At 41.7% G+C, this 21,214-nt stretch overlaps 1 protein-coding gene across 1 annotated transcript in view; it reads right to left on the bottom strand.

The window, feature by feature from the left end:
- Nucleotides 1-8,432: 8,432 nt before the first annotated feature.
- The window catches only part of FNDC1 (fibronectin type III domain containing 1), a 72,912-nt gene continuing 60,130 nt past the window's right edge, over nt 8,433-21,214 (bottom strand). The window contains exons 16-20 of the mRNA XM_054063571.1: nt 17,462-17,541; nt 15,079-15,108; nt 12,748-12,909; nt 11,576-11,698; nt 8,433-10,155 (exon numbers count right to left, since the gene is read on the bottom strand). Coding sequence (XP_053919546.1) covers nt 10,040-10,155; nt 11,576-11,698; nt 12,748-12,909; nt 15,079-15,108; nt 17,462-17,541 — 511 coding nt within the window. The 3' untranslated portion in view covers nt 8,433-10,039. The remainder of the gene's footprint in view (nt 10,156-11,575; nt 11,699-12,747; nt 12,910-15,078; nt 15,109-17,461; nt 17,542-21,214) is intronic.

Genomic DNA, 21,214 nt, shown 5'->3' with positions numbered 1-21,214 from the left:
ATTCCAGAAGGTCCCTTTTATACTTCCACTATTGCATAATGCAACATTAAGACAAGGATAATATTTATCAAGGGGCTCTCTTATACAGGAAAGCCCTCAGAGATGACTGCATTGTTACTCTTGCAATCTCTTTTCCTGTTATTCCTTGGCAGGGTGAGATCCAAGGGGGTCAAAACAGCCTTGTACAGAAGACCTCAGGTTTAGTTGCATGCCAAAGACATATATTAGCATCATAAAAGGATGAATGGGGGAGACATGCCAGAGTCAGAAAACCCCCAGAGAACAGATGGCTATCATATTGATTCTTACCTTGTTTTCCATCTGGCAAACAAATATGTTGTGTTTGATACGGCTGACAGCAGCTGATAGCTACAGGAAAATGAATGTATGCTGTGCAGAAGCACATTCCCCTCTGCTACAGCAGAGGCAGAAAAGGCCTTGAATGGGGAGAAGCAAATTAGGCAATATCTCACTTGTTTTACTTAACAGCTATAGAAATCCTAATAATCTAGATGCTGCAGAGATTAAACTATATTACAATATTTTTACCTCCTAACTGATAAGTTACATGGTTATTTCAAGAATTTTTTTCGTAAGCCTGAAGCTCTTCTTTGGAGCTGCAACCCCTCAGGTGCACAAAATGTTTGTACAAATGAAAATTTGGATGACAAAATGGAAAACTGCAATGAGGCACCAGGATTATAGGAATGACCCTCTGCGTGGAGAAACTAGACACCTGTCTCGAGCAGCTTGCTTTTGCTGATAATGGAGCAAAGATCTCTGAAGAAAACATATTTGCCTTGACAGACCAAGGTTCAACCCTCCCTTTTTGCAAGGGAAAACAAGGACTGAGAGTCTCAGAGGTCTGAAGGATCACAAGAAGTGCATCACATTTTGATCACTCAGCGGAACCGTCCCCAAGCTGTTTGGGGTCACTGGCAGTAGCAAGGGACATTGTGCAATCTTTTGAAAGTACTGTGACGGGTGAACCAGTGAAAGATTTCTGAAAGTTTTCAGAATTTTCCAACTTCTTGCGACTTGCATGAGGTTTTCATATGCACCAAGTCACCCTCCCTCTGTTGGCACTTAACAAATCTTTCCTTGCCTGAGTATGATATTTTTCCTCCCATTGCTGGGAATCTACAGAAATGCAGTATGGTGGGTTTTCAGCATGACAGCAACTCTGTGCCCTCACTCTGTCCAGTGACACACACTCAGCCTTGGTCAAAATGCATGACCATAATAACTTTTCTAATAGGTACATAATCCACTTGTTAGAAACAACAGTGTATGACTAAGACTCACTGGAATTTTCTATATAGTATCGTGTTGTACATCCACTTTATACTTGTGTGCCATACATTTTCCTCCTCAGATGCAGTTCAAACTATTCTTATAAACATTTTTGTCTCTATATCTTAGATGATGTTTCTTTGAAGCAATCCTGTTTTCAGTACAGGTTAATCAACTGTGATGTGATATAATAAATCAATTGATGTATACGATATCATAATATACTCCAGACATACACAAGAATTCAATAACTGAGCAATATGTTTTTCTTGTTTCTGAACCTCTGGACTTCTAAAGAAAACCAGTTCAAGCAGATTTCTCAGCCCATGTGACTCCAGAATAATTTTTCAAAAGAAAATTTCAAAAGGAAGGAAGGAACCAAAGCAGATTTTTGTTTCGAACAAAAAAATCTTAAAGCATATTTTTAGCAGGAGAACTGAAAAACCAGAAAAATACCATAACCTGAAAATGTAAAATGAGAGCTATGGCAGAAGTAAAGGCAACCAGAAAATGGCCGATCAGTTATAAGAAGCTCTGACCTAACAATCTCTGTGCAAAAAAACAAGCGAGAAAGCTGGGAACCATCAGAGGAAGATTCCCTATCACCTTGATAGTCATGTCAAGTTTATCAGAAAGATCAGTTTCAAGACTTTGCAGACAAATAACTGGTAGAGTACCTGGCAGGAGACCTGGTGGGCTGCAGCATAACCGTGGATGCTCTGTGCAGGAGCCCAGCACTGCAGAAAAGCTTATCAGTGTGTAGTTTTGAAGGGTAAACATTCAGAGCCCGAAAACACCAAAAAATGAACTGCAGAGATAATAATAATAATAACAACCCATAGTACTACTTGAAATTAATGGACAAGACCTCATTCTGGTTGGTTACTTCTCTGTTTTGTTTATGTTATGCTGCCTAAAGCTGGTGTTGACTATACTACCCATTTGCTTGGTAGGGACACCCATGGCCAGCATTTGAAGGGCTCATACAGGAGAAGTTTTGCAGCATGGCCCAGGCAGGATGGAGGCCAACATGAAGACAGAGGTGCTGGGTGAGCTGAAGGGGTGGAGAAGATTCAATCTCAGGTTCCCTTCTGTCTTTTATTGCCTACATTTCACTCCCTCACGATACTAGTGACCATAGGGAAGGAGGAAATGCTGCTGCTGTGTGGTTTTGGGGGGGACTTACATATATGTTGCATTAACATCTGTTCTGTTTATGCAAGAGAGAAATGTGTGGGCAAGGCAGGTTAAACATCTGATACAAGATATGGAGCTAGAAAAGGTAGACCTTGCTCGTGGGTAACAGGAGGGTACACCAACCTCCGAGTGCACCACTGGGAAACACTTTTGGACATATCTGAGAATATACTTTCATAACACAGTCAGTGCTTCACTCAGCTCCAAGAAAGGATCCCCAGTTACAGAAGGGATAAGGTAAATGAAGGGAAAAAAATGGTGGTTAATGATGAAGAATCAGATAAAGCTTATGGCGATTTTATTAGCAGTTTAAATAAACACAGCTCATGTTTTTAATGGATGAAGAAGATCTGCACCTTACAGAACAAAAGCCCCAGCAGAATGAAGTGTGGAAAGAAATAGGGTGGGCAGAAAAGCTATTGTAATTGTATCCAAGAAGAGTTTGAAAGAGCCCAGGAAATAGTCTGTAATGCTTTTACAACTACTGCAAGATAAATTGGTTCTTGAGCTGCACACTAGTCCAGGGAAAATCACAATACCTGCAAATTTAGCAAAGCTATCTCTTGAGAAAGTACAGCAGCATGTTATGTATTTGCACTTCATCTGTTTCTACTTAGAACCTTCCAAAGCTTCAGATACAACAGATTGCAAGTTTTGCCTAGTGAGGGATGGACACTTCCTTAGAGATTCTTCCTAGGACCTGGGAATGGGCTTTGCTGCTCCTGAACCAAACCAGTGCTCTCATTAAAACAATTTTCTCCATATGTGTGTGCAAAGCTGAATTCCACATGCCATCTGCACTCCTGCCATTCATCCCCTACTACAGGGGCCTGCTGCAAGGCCTGGCCAAATAGCATCTCCTGCCATCTAGAGGCTTTTTGCATAAGCATGAGGGTATCACCTCATGTGTGACCTGGTTCCCAGATGCAGTTGTGAGCTTGCACAAGTCACATTTGGAAAGCATGTGTAGGAACTACTCACAGCAAGAAGCCAAAGTCAGAAATTCTTCACAGGATTCTAGAAGACTGCTCACTTTCCCTCTCTTGCCCTCACAGCCTCCCTCACTCTCTCACAAATGGTCATGCTTTCATCTGATAGGCAGCTCTCAACTTCCATCTAGGAAAGAAAAAAAAAAAAAGCAGCAGCTTTTTAAGGCACTTGTTTCAAAAAAGGTGATCTTTCCCTTTTATTCAGCACTAATGAGGTCACACCTGGAGTACTGTGCTCTGTTCTGAGCTCTGCAGGACGAGAGAGATATGGATGTAAAGGAGAAAGTTCAATGAAGGGCCACAAGATGATGACAAGTCTGGAGCATCGCTGATATAAGGAAAGACCGAGAGAGCTGGAACTGTCCAGCCTGGGCAATAGAAGGCTTAATGGGGTATTATCCATGCGCATAAATACCTGATAAAGGGAGTAAAGAATATAGTGCCAGGCTCTTTTCAGTGGTGCCCAGTGACAGAAGTCGATGGGCACAAACTGAAAGACAGAAAAGCCCATTTAAACAAAAGAAACATCTTTTTTAGTTATGGGATGGTGTTTCAACATGGGCAGCTTGCCAGCAGAGACTGTGGAGTCTCCATATTTGAGATATTTAAAACGTGAAATGACACGGTCCTGAATAACCTGCTGTAGCTGACTGTGCTTCAAGCAGAGGGAATTGGACTAGACGATCCTCAGAACTCCCTTTCTACCTTCGCCGTTCTGTGAGCCTGTGATCATTTTTGCCCAATAAATAAATCCAGCAAAAATTTCCTGGAGTTTGTGCTTTGCCTCTATGAAATTTTGGTTCTGGTTTTCTTTGGCTGCATGATGTAAGGGATGATATTATTCACAGACTTGTACACTGCAGTCAGGTCCAACCTACTGTTCAAAACAAGGCCAACATCAAAGCTAGATCAGGTTACTCATGGCCCTCTCCAGGCCAGTTATGAGCATACTCAGGGATGGAGTTTCTTCCACGTCTCTGGGCTGCTGTCCCTCAGCTTGATCACATCCATAGTAACATTATTTTCCTAATACTTCATTGGTATTTCCTGTGTTGCCGTTGAAGGGCAATGTGTTCATTGCCCTTCATCCTTTCACTATGTGCCTCTCAGAAAAGTGTGCTTCCACCTTCTTTATAATCCTGAGGCTGTTGAAGATACACCCCTACCAACCAAACCTCTCCCCCTCTCCCCTGCAGGCTGAATAAATCCAGTGCTGGACCTCTCCTTTGTACGTCCTGTGCACCAGCCCCCTAGCTATTGTGGTCTTCTTCTCCTTGATCGGGTCCAGTTTGCCTTGTACTAGAAGGCCAATGGTATTCCAAGTGTAAGCTCACCTGTGCTGAAGTTAAACAACTGATAGCACCTGAGGACCTGGCCTCAAGGCAGTTGCCTTTGACTCTTGACTTCTCAATGTTAACACCACGATTATCACAATCAGCTACAATTTTGGTGTGATTCTGCTCCAAGTTCTCATCCCCACCAGAGCTGTACTTTTCACTGACTATAGTGGTGCCACTGGCACAGCAATGTGGCATAAGTCTTGCAGAAGTGCTTCTGCTTTATGGGACACAGAAGCACAATGAGACGGAGAGCAGCAGTATAAGGCATGGCTTTGTTTTCAAATGTTACCAGCTAAGGGCCCTGAGGCAGACTGGCAGCTCTCCATGGGTGGGAGTTTTTAGACATCTACAGATGCCAGCCTCACCTCGGAAAGCAGAGCTGGGCTGCTGCAGCATTGACTTCATTCCCGTCTGCACTTACCTCATTCTTTTCTGTCCTCATCATTTGAACATCTATCTTTCTGATCAGAAAAAAGGGCATGAGTTTGGGGGGACAGAAAACGATGTTGTTTCTTGTAGGAAGGAACCACAAGGAACATTTAACATTGTTCAGTGGATTGGGTTACCTCCCGCGAAGGCCTTTAATTATCTTTTCAGACTACGCCCAATGCTTACTTCATCACCAAAGAGCTCTTCTGTTCACATCCTGGGTCCACATGCTGGGCTCTGGCTGCCCCCAAGAGCCCTTGGCATTTCTCACATGCTGGTGATTGTTCCTGCTGCCTTTGAGGCATAAATCCCAATTCACACAAAAATATGGTACAGTGATCAGAGATTAGCATCTGGAACTGACCAGGGCCAGACAATGCTTCCAGCAACTTCTTTGCCTGTCTTTTCCGCCCCAGTCCTTCTTCTGCTATTTTTTTCTCCCTTTCTTTTCCAGCTCCATGCAATTCCCCACTGGGCAGAGCCCTGGCATCCCTCCACCTCAGAGAGACTTGGACCAGAGGCAATGCAGGCACAAGCTGTGTGGATTTTCTCTCTGTGGTGATTCTTACTCTCCTCCAACCTGTTCCCTCAAGGATCACTCTGACAAGACAGGGTTGGTGCAACACCCCACAGAGCCTCTGAAGGGGCATGGCGTTCTCTGAGCTGGTGAGAAGGGCTTGGGGACCAAAGGCAGATGTGGCTTTGTCAGCAAAGGGAGCATGGGAGGTGAGCTGATGGAGGGAAAGACCTGTCCCTCTGCCACTAGCACTGTCTGGAGCCATATGAAGTCCCCTGTCACAGAGTGCAGTCACAAAGTTGGACAGCTGTTCTGGTGGGGACAGGGTTCACCTCTGAGCAGGCACACTGCTTCTCCAGTGGTGGCACAGAAGGACCACTGTGTCATGGGGACAGTGGGAAGTGGGGAAGGAAAAGGGAGGGTGAGCCAGTGGTCAGGGCACTACTGAGGCCTTGGAGACTATCTGGATGGGAAGTGGCTTTCCTGACCTACATGGCTTTAGTTGCCTCTTTAATCCCACCACCTCTTAGATAAAAAAAGAGCAGTGTGCAAAAATAACATAATCTCATAAAGTACCTTTTATCATGATAATGTGTTATCCTGCACATGGAGCAAAGGATGCAAATGTGTCGACTGGATCACCTCATACAGCACAGAGCACTTATCCATATCCCAAAGTAAAGGGAAAAGACTGCATACCACATGTATTTCCCTGTTATGTCCTACTGCTGACTCTGCCTCAGCTGGTTTGGCCTTAGAGAAGACCGACACTGGAGGGTAACGGTGCACAGTGCCCTTCACTGCTGCCCCGAGCACCTCCATTCCTCACCAGCTGAGGCTACAGAAAACAACGATGGCCTCAGCTCCTCACCCATGATGACATCCCTCAATGGGACTGTCCCACCTCAAGAGTATTTTCAGCAAGGAATGGAAGAACTATATCTCTGCAGATGAACAGATCAAAACCCACCTGTGGTCTCTACAGATGGAAAACGCAGATTGCATTGGCTGTTGAGAGAGAACATCCATCTTTAAATACTAGGTCAAACCATCACTGGTGAAACCAGGCCCTGTTCTTTAGACTCAGTGGCACAAGTCCCACTTACACATGCTGAAAACTGGGCTCTGGGCCAAGACATGGCTTCTATTCAATGAAAGAAAAAAAAACCCCACAACCATTTTATTACTGGATGCTTCCTCTAGACTCATAAAAAGTCACAGAATAATTTAGGTTGAAATACATATCTAGAGTGTGCATGTTCAATCTGTTGTGCACAAGGACACTCAAGCCCTCTTCTTCAAAGCTGCTTTCTAGAGATCTAATCCAGCCATTATCACTCCAAGGGTCTATTCCGCCCCATTTGCAGGACTTCTCATTTCCCTTTGCTGAACTGCATGAAGGTCCTGACAGCTTATTTCTCCAGCCTTTCGAAGTCCCTCTGATCAGAGCTCTGCTCTCCAGCACATCACCCGAGCCCAGCTTAATACCAGCCACAAGCTAGCTGATGGTGCACTCTGTCCATGCACTTCATCCATGCATTATGTCCCATTGCCCAGGTCATTGGACAGTACTGGTCCCAGTAGTGGCACCTAGGGGTGACACTTGCATCCAGCTGTAACTTGGACTTGGCACTAATTTTGATCACAACACTTCGAGACTCATATCTCAGCTAATTTTATACCCACCTTAACACCCAGCTATCCAAGCTATAGTCATAGAATCATTGAATCATGGAATGGTTTGTGTTGGAAGGGACGTAAAAGATCATCCAGTTCCAACCCCCCTGCCATGGGCAGGGACATCCCAATAGATCAGGCTGCCCAAGGCCCCATCCAACCTGGCCTTGAACAACTCCAGGGATGGGGCATCCACAACTTCCCACATTACATACACAACTTCCCTGGGCAATGTGTGCCAGTGCCTCATCACTCTCATGGTGAAGAATTTCTTCCTAATGTCTAATCTAAATCTTCCCCCTTCCAATTTATACCCATCCCTCCTTATCCTATCACTAGAGGCCCATGTAAACAGTCCCTTCCCAGCTTTCCTGTAGCCCCTTCAGGTACCAGAAGGTTGCTATAAGGTCTCCCCGGAGCCTTCTCTTCTCCAGGCTGCACAACCCCAACTCTCAGCCTGTCTTCATATGGGAAGTGCTCCAGCCCTTTGATCGTCTTCGTGGCCCTCCTTTTGACCTGTTCCAACAGTTCCATATCCTTCTTATGTTGGGGATTCCAGAACTGAACACAGTACTCTAGGTGGGGTCTCACGAGAGCAGAGTAGAGGGGCAGAGTTAACCTCCCTTGACCTGCTGGCCACGCTTTTTTGATGTGGCCCAGCCCCATTGGTCTGCCTACGAGCCCACTGTGAAAGACTATGACAAGCACCTTAAAAAAGCCGAAGTCAACGACATTCACTTCTCTCCTCTCGTGCACAGGGCCAATCACCTGAACAAAGAATATGATCAGGCTGGTCAGTCATGATTTTCCCTTGGTAACTCCATGCTAGCTGCTAATCACCTTCATAACACGTGCATTCTTCCAGTCTCTTAGAAAAAGTTGAGGCCTACTCCTCTCCCAAAGAAGACTTTTTTAAAGCTAACTTTTTGTCACTTTGTCAGATTACTTGACGCAGATGACCAGAAAAGATGAAATAGAACTGGACCCATGTATCGTAGGTTTATTAGGGAAAGAAGTTATACTTCAAGACCATATATTTGGCACAGTATGTGAGAATAATTAAAATGTTAAAACCCAAATCACCATGAAAAATAAAATGATCTTTTAAACACTTTAGTTCCTTTTTCCTGTCTCCATACAATTTGCAGTAACTACAGGAAGCAACTGAAAAGGTGCTAGACCTACAATACATGTAAGCTGGAATGAAAGGCTGTCAGAGCAGTGGAGTTATTAAGATGAGCAAAGGCTGTTAGGATGTTACTGCGAAACGTTAAGACCATGAAAGTTACTGAGTAAACCATTAAGGCTGAATTGCCCAGAAAGACTACTAAAATCCTACATTATTGAAAGCTTCCAAATCCCTGCTAAAAAAAAAAAAATCATCATTATACTTTTCATCTATCAGCTGTCGCTTTCTGACCTGAATGGAAGAGATTTTGGTAGTATTTTAAATGAATGGTATCCCAGTTTTTTCCCAGGATAGATCAAAGTCAAAGGAATTTACTCCTAGTTGATTCTTGTATTGGCAGTTTGGGCTTCTTTTTGGAGGGCAAATAAGTTAAAAACAATTTCTGATTTGCAAGTTACTCATCACATGCCTCTGCACAGTGAAGTAAAAATATTGACCATGAATAAATAACATATCAAATAAGTTGAGAATAGATTGAAGGGAAGTTGCACTAAAAGTTTTAAATAGTATAGAAAGTTTAACTCATGCTGATAAACTGCTGAATATATGTTTTTGCTGGACTACACAGTGCCAGTTTAACACAGGTAGAGGGATAGATTCCCACTGAATGTCCAGGCCAAAGGCTTCCAAGGAAGTGGGACGCAGGTCTTTGATCAGTAATTCGAATGCTGGATCAACAGTACTCACACAAAGAATACAGCTCTTTCCTTGGTTAATATATTGTGCATAGCAATATCTCAAAGAATTAACAGCACCTTTTACAGAAAAATTCCAAACATATTTATCTAGTGAACAAGAAAAACTCAGCATCTCTAAGCAGTACTTCTGCAGATGTACAGTACTGTATTTATACAGAGACAGATATATACCTCTCAAAGTGAATTTACACTGCAATCTGGTGATTAGTCCAGCAGTGGGCAAACCCACAAGGTAAGTCTTCAGGAAAATATATTGCCTTTGGTGGGCAGCCAGTTATGTGGCACAATTGCATAGGGGAGCCCCAACAGGCAGCAAAGGACAGTTTAGCATCCCATTAAGCAAGCAGAGCATGCTTAGGTCGTTCCTGCAAGATATAAGAAACTTCTAAATGTTCGTGGCTAATACAGTTCTTGTTTTCACAGGCTGCACACACTGCAACCACCTCTCAGTGCCTTAAAGACCCAGAGAAGGAAGTAGGACACCGAACTTATATCTTGTCCCTGCTTCCAAGCAGAAATCAAGCAGCACCACAGGTTTAGGCTGGTAAAGTGGGGACCATGTTTGGCTTCCTGAGGGATTCTTGAGCAGCTGGTCTTCACTGATTTGCCTCATTTCTCTTTATTTTTTTCTTTTCCAGATCAGTTACTCAGAGTCCTCTGGTAGATATAGTTCGAAAAGCATGGTCTGCCTAATTCAGGCAAGCAGGCTGCTACCATTTCCCTGGGATGGGCACACCACACTCATACCAGCCCGCATAGTAGTAGGGTGTTGTGTATCCAATGCGTCCAAATGATACAGGCTCCTGGCGGTACTGGCGGTAATACCCTGTTGGGAGAAAAAAATCCCATTTGTGTTTCAAAACAAAGACGGTAATTTAACAAAAGTAGCAGATGCAGAGTGAGTCAATCCCACAGCCCAAATGAAAACCTAGAATCTGTCTAGTAAGGAGTTTTGCCAAAATGGTATTTGCTAGCCCTGGTATTTGGCCTAGATCTTTCTTGAGTTATTTATCTCTGGTCCTTCATATTTCTTGTAGTTTTGATTGGTTTTACTGTTCAAAATCTCCTGAACTATTGTGTAATGCTGTGGTCTGCCAAAGAGCTTCTGCATTTCACTCCAAAAGGTGGCTATACTTCAGCTGTCTTTATGAAGTCTCTAAGTCAGTTTAAAGTAGATAAGGACTCAGGCAAAAAATACCATCAAATCATATTACCTCACAGGGCTCAAGAGACTATAAACAAACGTCAGCTTTTCACAAAACAAAAAAGTATCATTTCACACAGTAAATATGGAGTTAAGCCCTTTCTCCCCCTTTTTTCTTCATCTGCAGAAAGAATGTAACTGCTTAAAGCATTAGGAGAGGTGTAGTATTCTTCTGCACATAGCTTGTGCACTGGAACATCTGAAACACTCATATCGTGTGCCAATAATATAATTTCTGTGTGCTCTCTATCTCTGTCTCCTAGATCCAGTATTACACAACTGGATTAATCATCCCTCTTTTGAACAGAGAAATGCGGTACTTCCCAGTGATACATAAATATCAGTGACTATTTCAGTTTCTTCCTGGTGACATCACCATGAAAAGGATATCAACAAATAATTTAACATGGAAACCACTAAGGCTAACTGAATAATTCAAATCATTATTGACTTATTGAAAAGATTGGCTGACTTTCATGATTGGGTTCATTTTGTGAAGCAAGCCAGCACCCACTTGGCTATGTGAGCTGAGCAGTTTACTCAGAGGATCTCCTTCAAGGTGAGAAGTTTTACTGAGAGGAAGACACCTGCCAGGCCAGAATAAGAGTCCTGCAGTCTGACCTTCAGTCACTAGACATATTCCTATGTGTTTTGCACTGAATGAGTGGGTCAGAAACCATTTGAAAAAGCCATATTTGCAAAGATGTAGATGGTCTTTCGTGGTACATGGAAGAGTTTTTGCACATCAATTCAGTGAGGCAGGTCTTATAATTAGAAAGGTTTCATAGATCTCTATAGTTTTTTTCTTTCTGTTTTTGCATTTTGTTCTTGCATCACATGCCCCTCTCTTTCTTTCTGTCTCATTCAACACCCACAGGTCCTCTTGGGGCTTTTGGAACCTGTTCAGCTAGGCCTCATTACCTACTGCATCAGCTGGATGATGCATAGAGCTGCCAGCAGCTGTGCACTAAGATCCCCACTTTGTACTCCACTCCCCACACCTTAGTCCTACAGATGGGATCCTACTCCCCCATTGCCATACCTCGGATGGTTGGCAGGGCTTCAATGTACGACTGAGGTCCTGTTCTTCCGTCCAGGTGTGAATCCACAAACTGGCAGTGGTCCTCGCCCCTTCCCCAGCTGTCCCCAATGCTGTAGAAGGTGTCTGAAGGGTAATACAGATCAATTATTTGACTCAGCATTACTTTTGTTTAGGACGCTCTTTACCACCACAAAAATAGATGAGGGAGAATGCAGAAATATTACAGTGACAAACATAGTATTAGCAATGAATAAAGAGTGTCTGGAAAGAAGGAGAATGTTACCTTTGCAGCATGGAAGAAGAAATTATGGAAAAGAGAAATGGGTTACAGCTCAGTTAGGAATAGTCCCCATTTTGCAAGTCTATACATGCTGCACCACAGGTGACAGGTGAAGAGAATTTCATTGCAATATATCATGAAAAAACTAAAAAATGCTCTATATGTCAATACCGTTGGCTTAACTGTGGTTTCAAATGAAAACTAAAAACTGTGGGGCTATCCTTCTCTAATAGATGGGGTGGGTCCTGCCACCCTGTTTGCTTCTTATTGCATATTCAAACACTATCTTTAAACTATGCTAATGTGCTACAATAAGAATAACATATTAGCATAATCTGAAATGCCATTGAATTACCCCAGTACCCTAGAACAACAATATGGAAAGTTATCTTCATTATCCCTCCCCAAATACACCTGCATAAAAGTTACTGTTAACTCTTAGAAGTACTGCTCCTCAGTCACTCTAATACCAGTCCTTCCTTCACTGTTCTCCACTTCTACCTGCCCTGAGGATCTCTAGGTTGCATTTCTCTGTCTAACCACGGGCAGGTGGGGCACACTTGCCCATGGAGCAAGTGTGGGGAGCAGCACTTTGTTTTCACAGTACAAATCACATTGCTTTCTCAGAATACAAACACACGGAGGTTTTTCAAAGGAAGCTTCTTCCCGTCTTCTGTCTAAGGATGTCTTCTTGAAAGCTAATGCCCAGGGTAGGAGTGTAACACAAAAGCAGGGTGGCTCATATTGGACCTTCTCAAGAGGTCTACCATATTGGACCTTCTCAAGAGAAGGATTCCCAGAAAGCCATCAAACAGTTCTTTCACAGATTAAGAAAGCAAGAAGATGGAAATTCCAAGCAATCATATATCAGGAAATTAATCTGGGTGCCTACCTTTCAGGTCATCACTGAGGTAAATCTTGTACCTTAAGGAGTTGCAAAGAACCACTCCTACAAACTTGCGGTACCAAGTTCGTTTCACATACTGCTTGCCACTGCAGTCTGAATAGGTGGGGTCATATTTAAAAGTGAACGGGATCCAGATAGGCTCACCACCTTGGAGGAAAAAAAAAAGTAATTAAAGACAGATTTTAGCATGTCAGTCCGTGTTTTACTGAGGTTAACATCTGATAATATGTTTTACAAGAGATGCTGCAGCAGATTAATGCATGACTTTTCTATATCCAGAAATACTACTTCAAGAAGAAATATTATTAAGAAAAACAAGCAAGAGACATGCTTAAATCTGGTTTAGGCTGTAGACAATAAAGACTGTTAAAATTATTTTAAAACATGATTTCATGTACTCAACCACAGTTTTAAGTAAACAGTGTCACCGCTTTTAGTAAGATATCTTTACTACCCAGTGATACTCAGTTTCTTTTCTGATCCTATGTCTGAAAGCGACATTATCTAAATAGAGTCACTTGCATTTTAACACCCAGTAAAAAACTTAACCCTTTTGCTAAAGAACAGATGTTAAGAATTCTGCAGTGAGCGCACTCTGTGACATGAAGTAAAGTCTATTCTTGCATTTGGTTAAAAAGATCAAATTGGAAATGGGCTTTTCTGGTTTGTTTTCCCACATTACATCAAAACAGACGAGTTTCCAACAGCAGACAAGCAATATCTTTCTTGGGGAACTCTGTCCAGAGCACTGCTGCAGAAGAAACTGCTTAATTGTATCACAAAAGACTAAATATTCCCACTGGCTTCCCTAAATGATATAATTTCTTTTGAAATTGCTGCTGTAGCAAAATATACCCACGAAAACTTCCTATATGATAATTGGTATTTTTTTCTCTCCAACTGCAGCACAAAGCCCTGTTTTTACTGTGCTATTTTGAGGTAATTTACAAATAAGATTGAAAGTTTTTTTCTGTTAGTAATTCTTCCTCCCGCTCACCACGGACCAAATCCTACAAACACTTGCATACGAGAAGCAATCACTGATCAGCAGTCCTCAAAACTCCACCAATATGGACACAAACTTAACTGGACTAACTTTACACAATTAGTCACATAGTGAAAGTATTGCAGGATTTTGGCCATAGCTTTCTCTTTAGGATAAAAGAATGAACTGTTTCTTAAATTAAGTTTCATTGCTGTCTGTTTTGTCCATCACTTTTGCCCACCTCCAAAAGACCTGAAGCATAAACCTAGCATGCCCTGTAAGAGGTGTGCTGGATGTTCAGAAGCTCTTATTTTCCATGGGTTCCCAGAGCTCTGCCATCTCTTTTTTATCTATCTGATCTCTATTAGTGCAGCCATATATAAATAGTTTCTTTCTCTCCAGTTGAAGTAGAAACTACAAGTGCAAAAGTTCACCTTCCAATACCTCCTTTCCAAGAACAGATCCACAAAATGACTGCCAGCAAAAAAAACTCTGAAGGTGACCAGGGACATGGGAAGGTCATCAATGTCAGAGGCCTCCCACATTGACTGCCAGAGACATAGTGTGGTCTGCAATATCTGTGCATCACCACAGACATTTGAGAGGACACGGAAGAAAAAGACTAACAAGTGTAATAAAATACAGAAGGGAGGGAGACACTGGACATTGTTTTCATGAACAATGCAGTCCAAAAGCCCCAGAACCAACCATCTGAACTGCTTATGACAGAGCATAATAACCATAAAGTTTTTCTTCCTCTGTCTCTTCCAAGAGCATGTGCTGCCTGGGCTTACCCTACCAATGTACATATCAGCAAGGTTGGCCCCAGTACCAGGAAATCAGCACTTCTGACCAGGGGCTGAACAGGCTGATTGCAAAGTTGGAAATGCAAAGCTTTGTGGCATATAATTCAGGTCAGTAACAAATTCTTGAATTTTTTAGCATTTATAAGGGCATGATGATCAGTATAGATGACCAGAGCATCTAGAGACAGGAAAAACTGATCTCATTGTTCAAACTACCAAAGGACACACATACAGAAGCAATCTAGTTTAGTGCTTATTACTAAGCAATTAAAGCTGTTATACCAGGCAAAAGATGGGCCAAAATTAAGTGCTTATTTTAACATATCTTTAAAATATTTATTTTCAAAGACAAGAATAAGGGGTCTAAGATAGAGAATGTATTGTGAATGAGCACAATTAATTACTACCTTTTCCTGCTTAAAACCATACTTAAACTCCATGCTAATATGCCTCTAACATGTATACCGTAACAGTTTTGCACAGGTTTTATGCACTTTGTGAAAGAAACAGCAGAATAAGACTTACCAGGTGGTCTGACAATCAGGAGGGGATTGTCTAGAAGAAAGAAAAAAACAAGAAATTTAATATTTTTATTCCAAATCTTGTTGTATAACATCAAACATACATTGTCACTCAAGAGAATGTCAGTTGCAGAACAACTGCCTTTATCTACATGATGAATATGGGATTTACATGTCTCCTCAATTTGCAGACCTAATGAATGTTCACTATTCCATTGTTTTTCTCAGTTGATGAAACTTGCCGCAGGATTGTATATTTATTCTGATACTGTAAAAACTCTACTGAGATTAGTACCAAAGTCCAAAGCCAGCTCTGAAAAGATTTCCTCTTCTCAGAAGGTCCTCACCTACTTTCCAACTGCCTTCCAAAGTGAAACATAACCTACATCTTGTATGTAACTCTCAGTTTTGGACATCTGTTACATTTAGCACTGTTGTTTAGCGCTATTCATAAATACGTGCCATTTTAACTCGCGCTTTTTGTCATAGCGGTAGAATTTTTGCAGAACCCCTCTGGGCAGTGCAAGGAGTACGGTCCACTACCTTGGGAGCTTCTCCTTGCTTGAAATACTCTCCTTTTTAAATAAAAAAGGATGGAATAGGTGTGGAGTGAGGATAACAAAACAACATGATCTAATGTGTTAACTTGTCTGTATTCGTTACATTGCAGTTTCCATCATCTCTTAACTAGCCCTCATTTTACATAAAATACCTGAAGAAAAAGCACAGTGCTTGTCTACCAATGTGGAAGAAGAACTGCAGGGAGTTTTTACAGTTTGATGAAAGAGAATAACAGTTTCCTATTCTCTTCAGTGTTCTACCAGGGGTAAGATTGAACATTTATAATACGCTGCTTGACCCTGCGATGGCATTCTTTGTTGAATATTCCCATCAGTTCAAATCTTTCAGTTGCACTAGGAGAGCAGTCTGAACTAGTAATTTCTGTATCTTCTGACCTATTCCATCACTGTAACTATACCATTGGGCTTTAGATTTAGCAGCTGGTTTTGTACTTGTGCCAGCTGGAAATCCACTTTTGGCCATGTGACAAACCAAAGATCGGTGTTGCAAATAAAACTTTAAATTTGGTGGATTTAATCTATTAACTAAAGCTCACAAGGTAGCTGATTTTGGATGGGAAAACTAGGCATTCAGGACAACATATTGGCACTCAGCTAATCAGCAAACTTCTTGCAAGACACAGCATAGAATCATAGAGTCATGTCCCTAAGTGTCACCTTGTTATGGTTTGACATGGTATAGCGGTTAACTTGGCAGTGTTAGGATTATGGTTGGACTTGATGATCCTAAAGGTCTTTTTCAAGATAAATGATTCTACGATTCTATGAAGGGGGCATGCTCCAGCAGCTCAACGTCTTTCTTGTAGTGAGGGGCCCAAAACTAAACACAGTATTCAAGATGCAGCCTCACCAATGCCAAGTACAGGGAGACAATCACTTCCCTAGTCCTGCTGGTCACACTGTTTCTGATACAGCCAGGATGCTACTGGCCTTCTTGGCCACCTGAGCACACTGCTATATATGTTCAATGTTAAATATTCTGCTTGGATTTATACTTGAGCTTCTTACTCCTTTTAAAAAAATCCGAATATGTTATGCAGAACCATCTACTTATTTTGCTTTTTGTCTTCCTTCTATGAAGACTTATTTCCATGGTTCTTAATGGAGCTCCTGAGGCAAGCGCTAGAAGGTGAATTCAAATGAGCAAAAGCAAAGACTGCATATACCTCATGTTGCAAAAGGGCAAAATTTGCAAGACACAACAGACTTTTCGCTCAAGTAAAGACTGAAAAACTTGTCCTTTATTCTTCAGTGGAATCATTGGCCTCTGGCTCAATGGAAGGAGATGAAGAAATGGGTAAAAATAGATCATTTCATGTACTATTTTTAGAAGGGGGTGTTGCTTTTGAATGCACTATTAGCCCTGTGAAAGAGCAGCATGCTCTGTCAAAAAGGAACGGAAGAATGGAGAACTTTGCCCATCTGATGGAATAATTGGTTCTTATATTTCTTCCAGAGACAACTGCTTCCAGCTGCTCAGCTGTTCACAATTAGGAAGCTAATTTACTAAATATTTGGTCAATCTAGTAAAGACATTAACTTCCCATTGCTTCTGTTTTGTTGAACATCTGTAGTCTTCTGTATTTTAAATTCAACTTCTGATTCAAGTTTACTTTAATGTCACTTATATTTTCATAGTGGCAGTAGCAGTGCATATTATTTTCCTAGATTTACTGAAAACAAATAATTAAAGTTAAAGAAATTAATCTTAAAGCAACAAGTTCAAGATATGTGCCATTACTAGTACCTTTCCATATCTGTTATTAGGAATTCAGTTCTGAGATGAAAATATAAAGCAATGCATACCAGATTCTGTGATAAACGAGACTGAAGAGCTAACAGGTCCATAACCAAAGGGATTCTTGGCTTGAACTTTAAAATAATACCTGAAACAAAAAGAGAGGGAAAATAAAATTAAAACATTGATTCCACTGCAATGACTAAATTATAAATAATCCTAAACTAGGGTGAGAATCAAACCAGCAGAATTCCATTGATTTCAGGTGTCCTTTGAATTAAATGGATTTGGATATTCAGCCAGGGTATGAACCAGCAGTTAAAGAGAAATTTCTCCTTTTTGCAATTGTTCACGTGCATGTTTGGATCATTTGTTTTTACCACTCCCTTCCAAAAAACACAGACAATTACATCCACTTTATATGAAACAACCAATAGCAGTAGACTAAAAGAAAAAGTTGAATTTAAGGAAATGAAATTCTGACCTTAGGAACGGTTTATTTCAGATGATCCCCTGCATACACAGTGGTATGAACTGCAAACTAAAACTCAATCAGATTTATAAGAGATCAGAAGCTAAGCTTTTGACCTTTCTGTAAAAACTCTAGCAGCATTAAGATCACAGAACTTGAGTAATATGATATAGTCTCCCATGTTTCCTTATTGATTCCTTAAAGTATTTAAATCATGTGCTTAACTCAAAGCACATGACTCTCCACTAGAACTCCATTCTTTGCTCGACAGAAGCAAAATTATTCTCTTAGAGAAGAATATGTGTAAGTACATTTTTATTTCATTTCCAAATACAATGATTTTCAGCTGATGCCTACTCTGACATTTTTTCCCCAGATTAATATTTTCTTCTTTCCCTTTTTTCTTTTATCCAGTCCAGCATAAACCAATTACAATAGAAGATTACTGTAAAAAGTTTCAGCACAGCATTTTTAAAGTGCCTAAGTTTAGGTTTTCCTTTCTTGCCTGCTTACTTAATTTCATTCTTGTGAAGCAATTAATAAAAAAATACCCACATCTTTGTAATATCCACACAGGATTTGGATCTTCATTTAGCCTCTCATCCAAAAGCAGACATCTCCAAAAACGCCATACATGGCCCACATAACAGGACGAGCACCTACTTGCAGGGATGGGTACTACTGAGTGTTGGACTACCTACCATGGCAATGTCCCATCTGAGTGGCAAATGTGGTGCTCCTGGCAAAAACGAGCCTGTCCCATTAAAAACATCAGGCTTGATGACAAAGCTCTCCCCATCCTGCAGAGAAACCTGCCAGCACTACACCATTTGCATGGCCCACGCTGGGCTGAGACAGTGTGGTTCATAGCAAAGGCATTCTGATGTCCCCTGGAAGCTACTGCCACCTGGCATGGTTTATGCATCAAGTGTGGACACCATCCACATTATAAACTTCACTCCTCTTCCTTCACTTCTGTCCACAAGAAATGACAGTAGCCCTTGAAACTTCAGAGTGTAACATGACTTAATGCCATGTAAGATGTTCATGCTTCACAGCCTACAAGGCAGCAGGAAAATTCAACGTGATCCTGTTGCAGGAGCTTTGCTATTTTTAGTCTGCCACTCAATTTTTACCATGTTCACTTTCCTGTACCGTAAGATGTGTCTGTTCCTCAAGAACTTGGCCACAGAGCAGGGTCTGGAGGTCACTTCTGAAAGGACCCTCTCTGGCCTGAGCACTATCTAAGCACATATGAAACCACTCACACTCATAAACCAGAGGGGACCCAGCTGAACTAGCCCTTTGGCAAAGGTGAATCTCTTCTTTCATTAAAAAGAATAGCTCGTTCCATACAAACAGAACTGCTTCACCTCAAAACTGAACTGATCCCTATGAAAAGGCTGAAAATGATCAAATACCATCTGCTTCTTCAGCCAAAGGGTGGCAGCCATGTGAATACACAGGTTTTTTTTTCGGTTTCAACTACTGACCTCGATTTCTTGACTGCAGCTTGAGAACATTTAGCATGGCTGGAGAAAGAAGAACAGAGCAGCCTCAGCACTGCTTTAATCCTGTGAGTTGCCAGTGCTCTCATAGGACACCTGCATCAATCCGCACCTTCTTCACCCACTCGCACCTTCTCCACCCAAACTGAGACAGGGGCTGGTGGTGCAAGGCAGACCACAGGGACAGGACACAGGACAGCAATTCCTCATGCTGGTTCCTGAAATGGCTGCTACAACAACAACGCCAAGCTGAACTGGGTTTGCCCAGCACTTGGTGTAACTGCTTCAGAAGAGCAGAAGAAAAATGTTTTCCAGCCTACACCTTTCCATAATGCTTCAAAGCATGGTGAAAACATCTGTAATGATACCTGACTTCCTGCTGCTTCCAAAGAGGTACAAGTAGATACCACCTCTGCAATGTAGTGGCACCCTCTGAGCAACAATTCCAATGCGCTTAATACGTGTATATTAATGCTAGCTTCAAAACATTCCCATGACAAACATAAGTGCCATGATCCACATCTGAAACAGGAGAGAGCGGCCCAAGAACCTCGTGCTCAAAATGCATCTGTTTAAGTGGGTAAAATTACGCTGGTTTGTATCTAATGCATAATGCAGGAACTGATTACCAACACAATTGGAGCAACTACATATTCAGGTGTCCTGTTACGTACATAAAAGCCAGTCTGGGATACATGATTGCTCAATATGCCTGCCTGACTGGAAAAAAAAACAAAACAATGAAGTAAATTTTTCTTTGCTCAATTGGAAAATTAGTTCCTAAGCCTTTATATATACAAGAAGCCTGCAGTTGTGCCAGAAAAGACAGCCAGGTCTCATGACTTGCTGACCTGTGATTTAAACACAGACGATGCTATGATTGCTGTATTAAGAATGCCAGTAAAATAATGTAGTCGGGATGTATTTCTTTCTCAGACATGACAAAAATAAAAAAGGAATTGCCAAAGCCGTCCTAGGTCCAGGCATCTGACAAGATGAGTCTGATTAGTCAGAATCCTTCAGTTGATGAATTTTCCAGGAAACCTCAAATCAGTATAACTCCACTGTTCTTTATCACATGAGCAAAATTTGGAATATATTAAGTTGATTGTGCTTTGATAACACTTTTCTTAGGCAGGATTGCAATGAATCATTACTAATAACTACAAGAGATGTAATACCATTCACTATTCATTTTTCAAGACAGAGAAGAAAAAAGCTTTTCCTCCTAAGAATAAACCTCCTTAGGGATTTTTTCTACTGCTTCTACTGACACGTCAAAAAAGGACATAATAAACTGTAATGGGGCAATGAATATGTAATATTTTAACTCATTTAGGCTATATGACTAATTATATCACCATACCTGTCACTTCAAGCAAAATCATTTTATGGCTTAATTCCAGGTGTCCCTCTTCTCTTCAAATTAAATAGTTGGCACTTGCAGCCACAAAGTGAGATAATTGCTCAGCATGCCAATTAGGGAAACATCTGGTTTTAATAAAAATTCATTAGCCATAAAATCCTTTTCCCAGCCCCTCTGAAGGCATAATTGTGTGGACCCCCAGCTCCGCACCCCACCCAGTGGTAAGCTGGTTGCCAGCCAGTTGTGGGACGCACCACAGCACCATCTGCACATACTGAAGGTGGCAGGGTGGGTGAGAGTCATAGCACTGGGACCACATGCCAGCCACGAGGACAGTGGGATGGCTGCTGCCAAATCTCCATCAGTGCTGGGTGAGCATGAGGATGTGAAGGGCATACATGCAGATGTCTGGGAGGGAGAGCCACACACCGCCCAGGAAAGGGAAGGGATGAGCTGATATGACAGCACCCCACAG

The sequence above is a fragment of the Cuculus canorus genome, chromosome 3, assembly GCF_017976375.1.
Source record: "Cuculus canorus isolate bCucCan1 chromosome 3, bCucCan1.pri, whole genome shotgun sequence".
Taxonomy (NCBI): Eukaryota; Metazoa; Chordata; class Aves; order Cuculiformes; family Cuculidae; genus Cuculus; species Cuculus canorus.
Note: the sequence above shows the minus strand (reverse complement) of the source record. Positions and strands in the feature narration are given on the sequence as shown.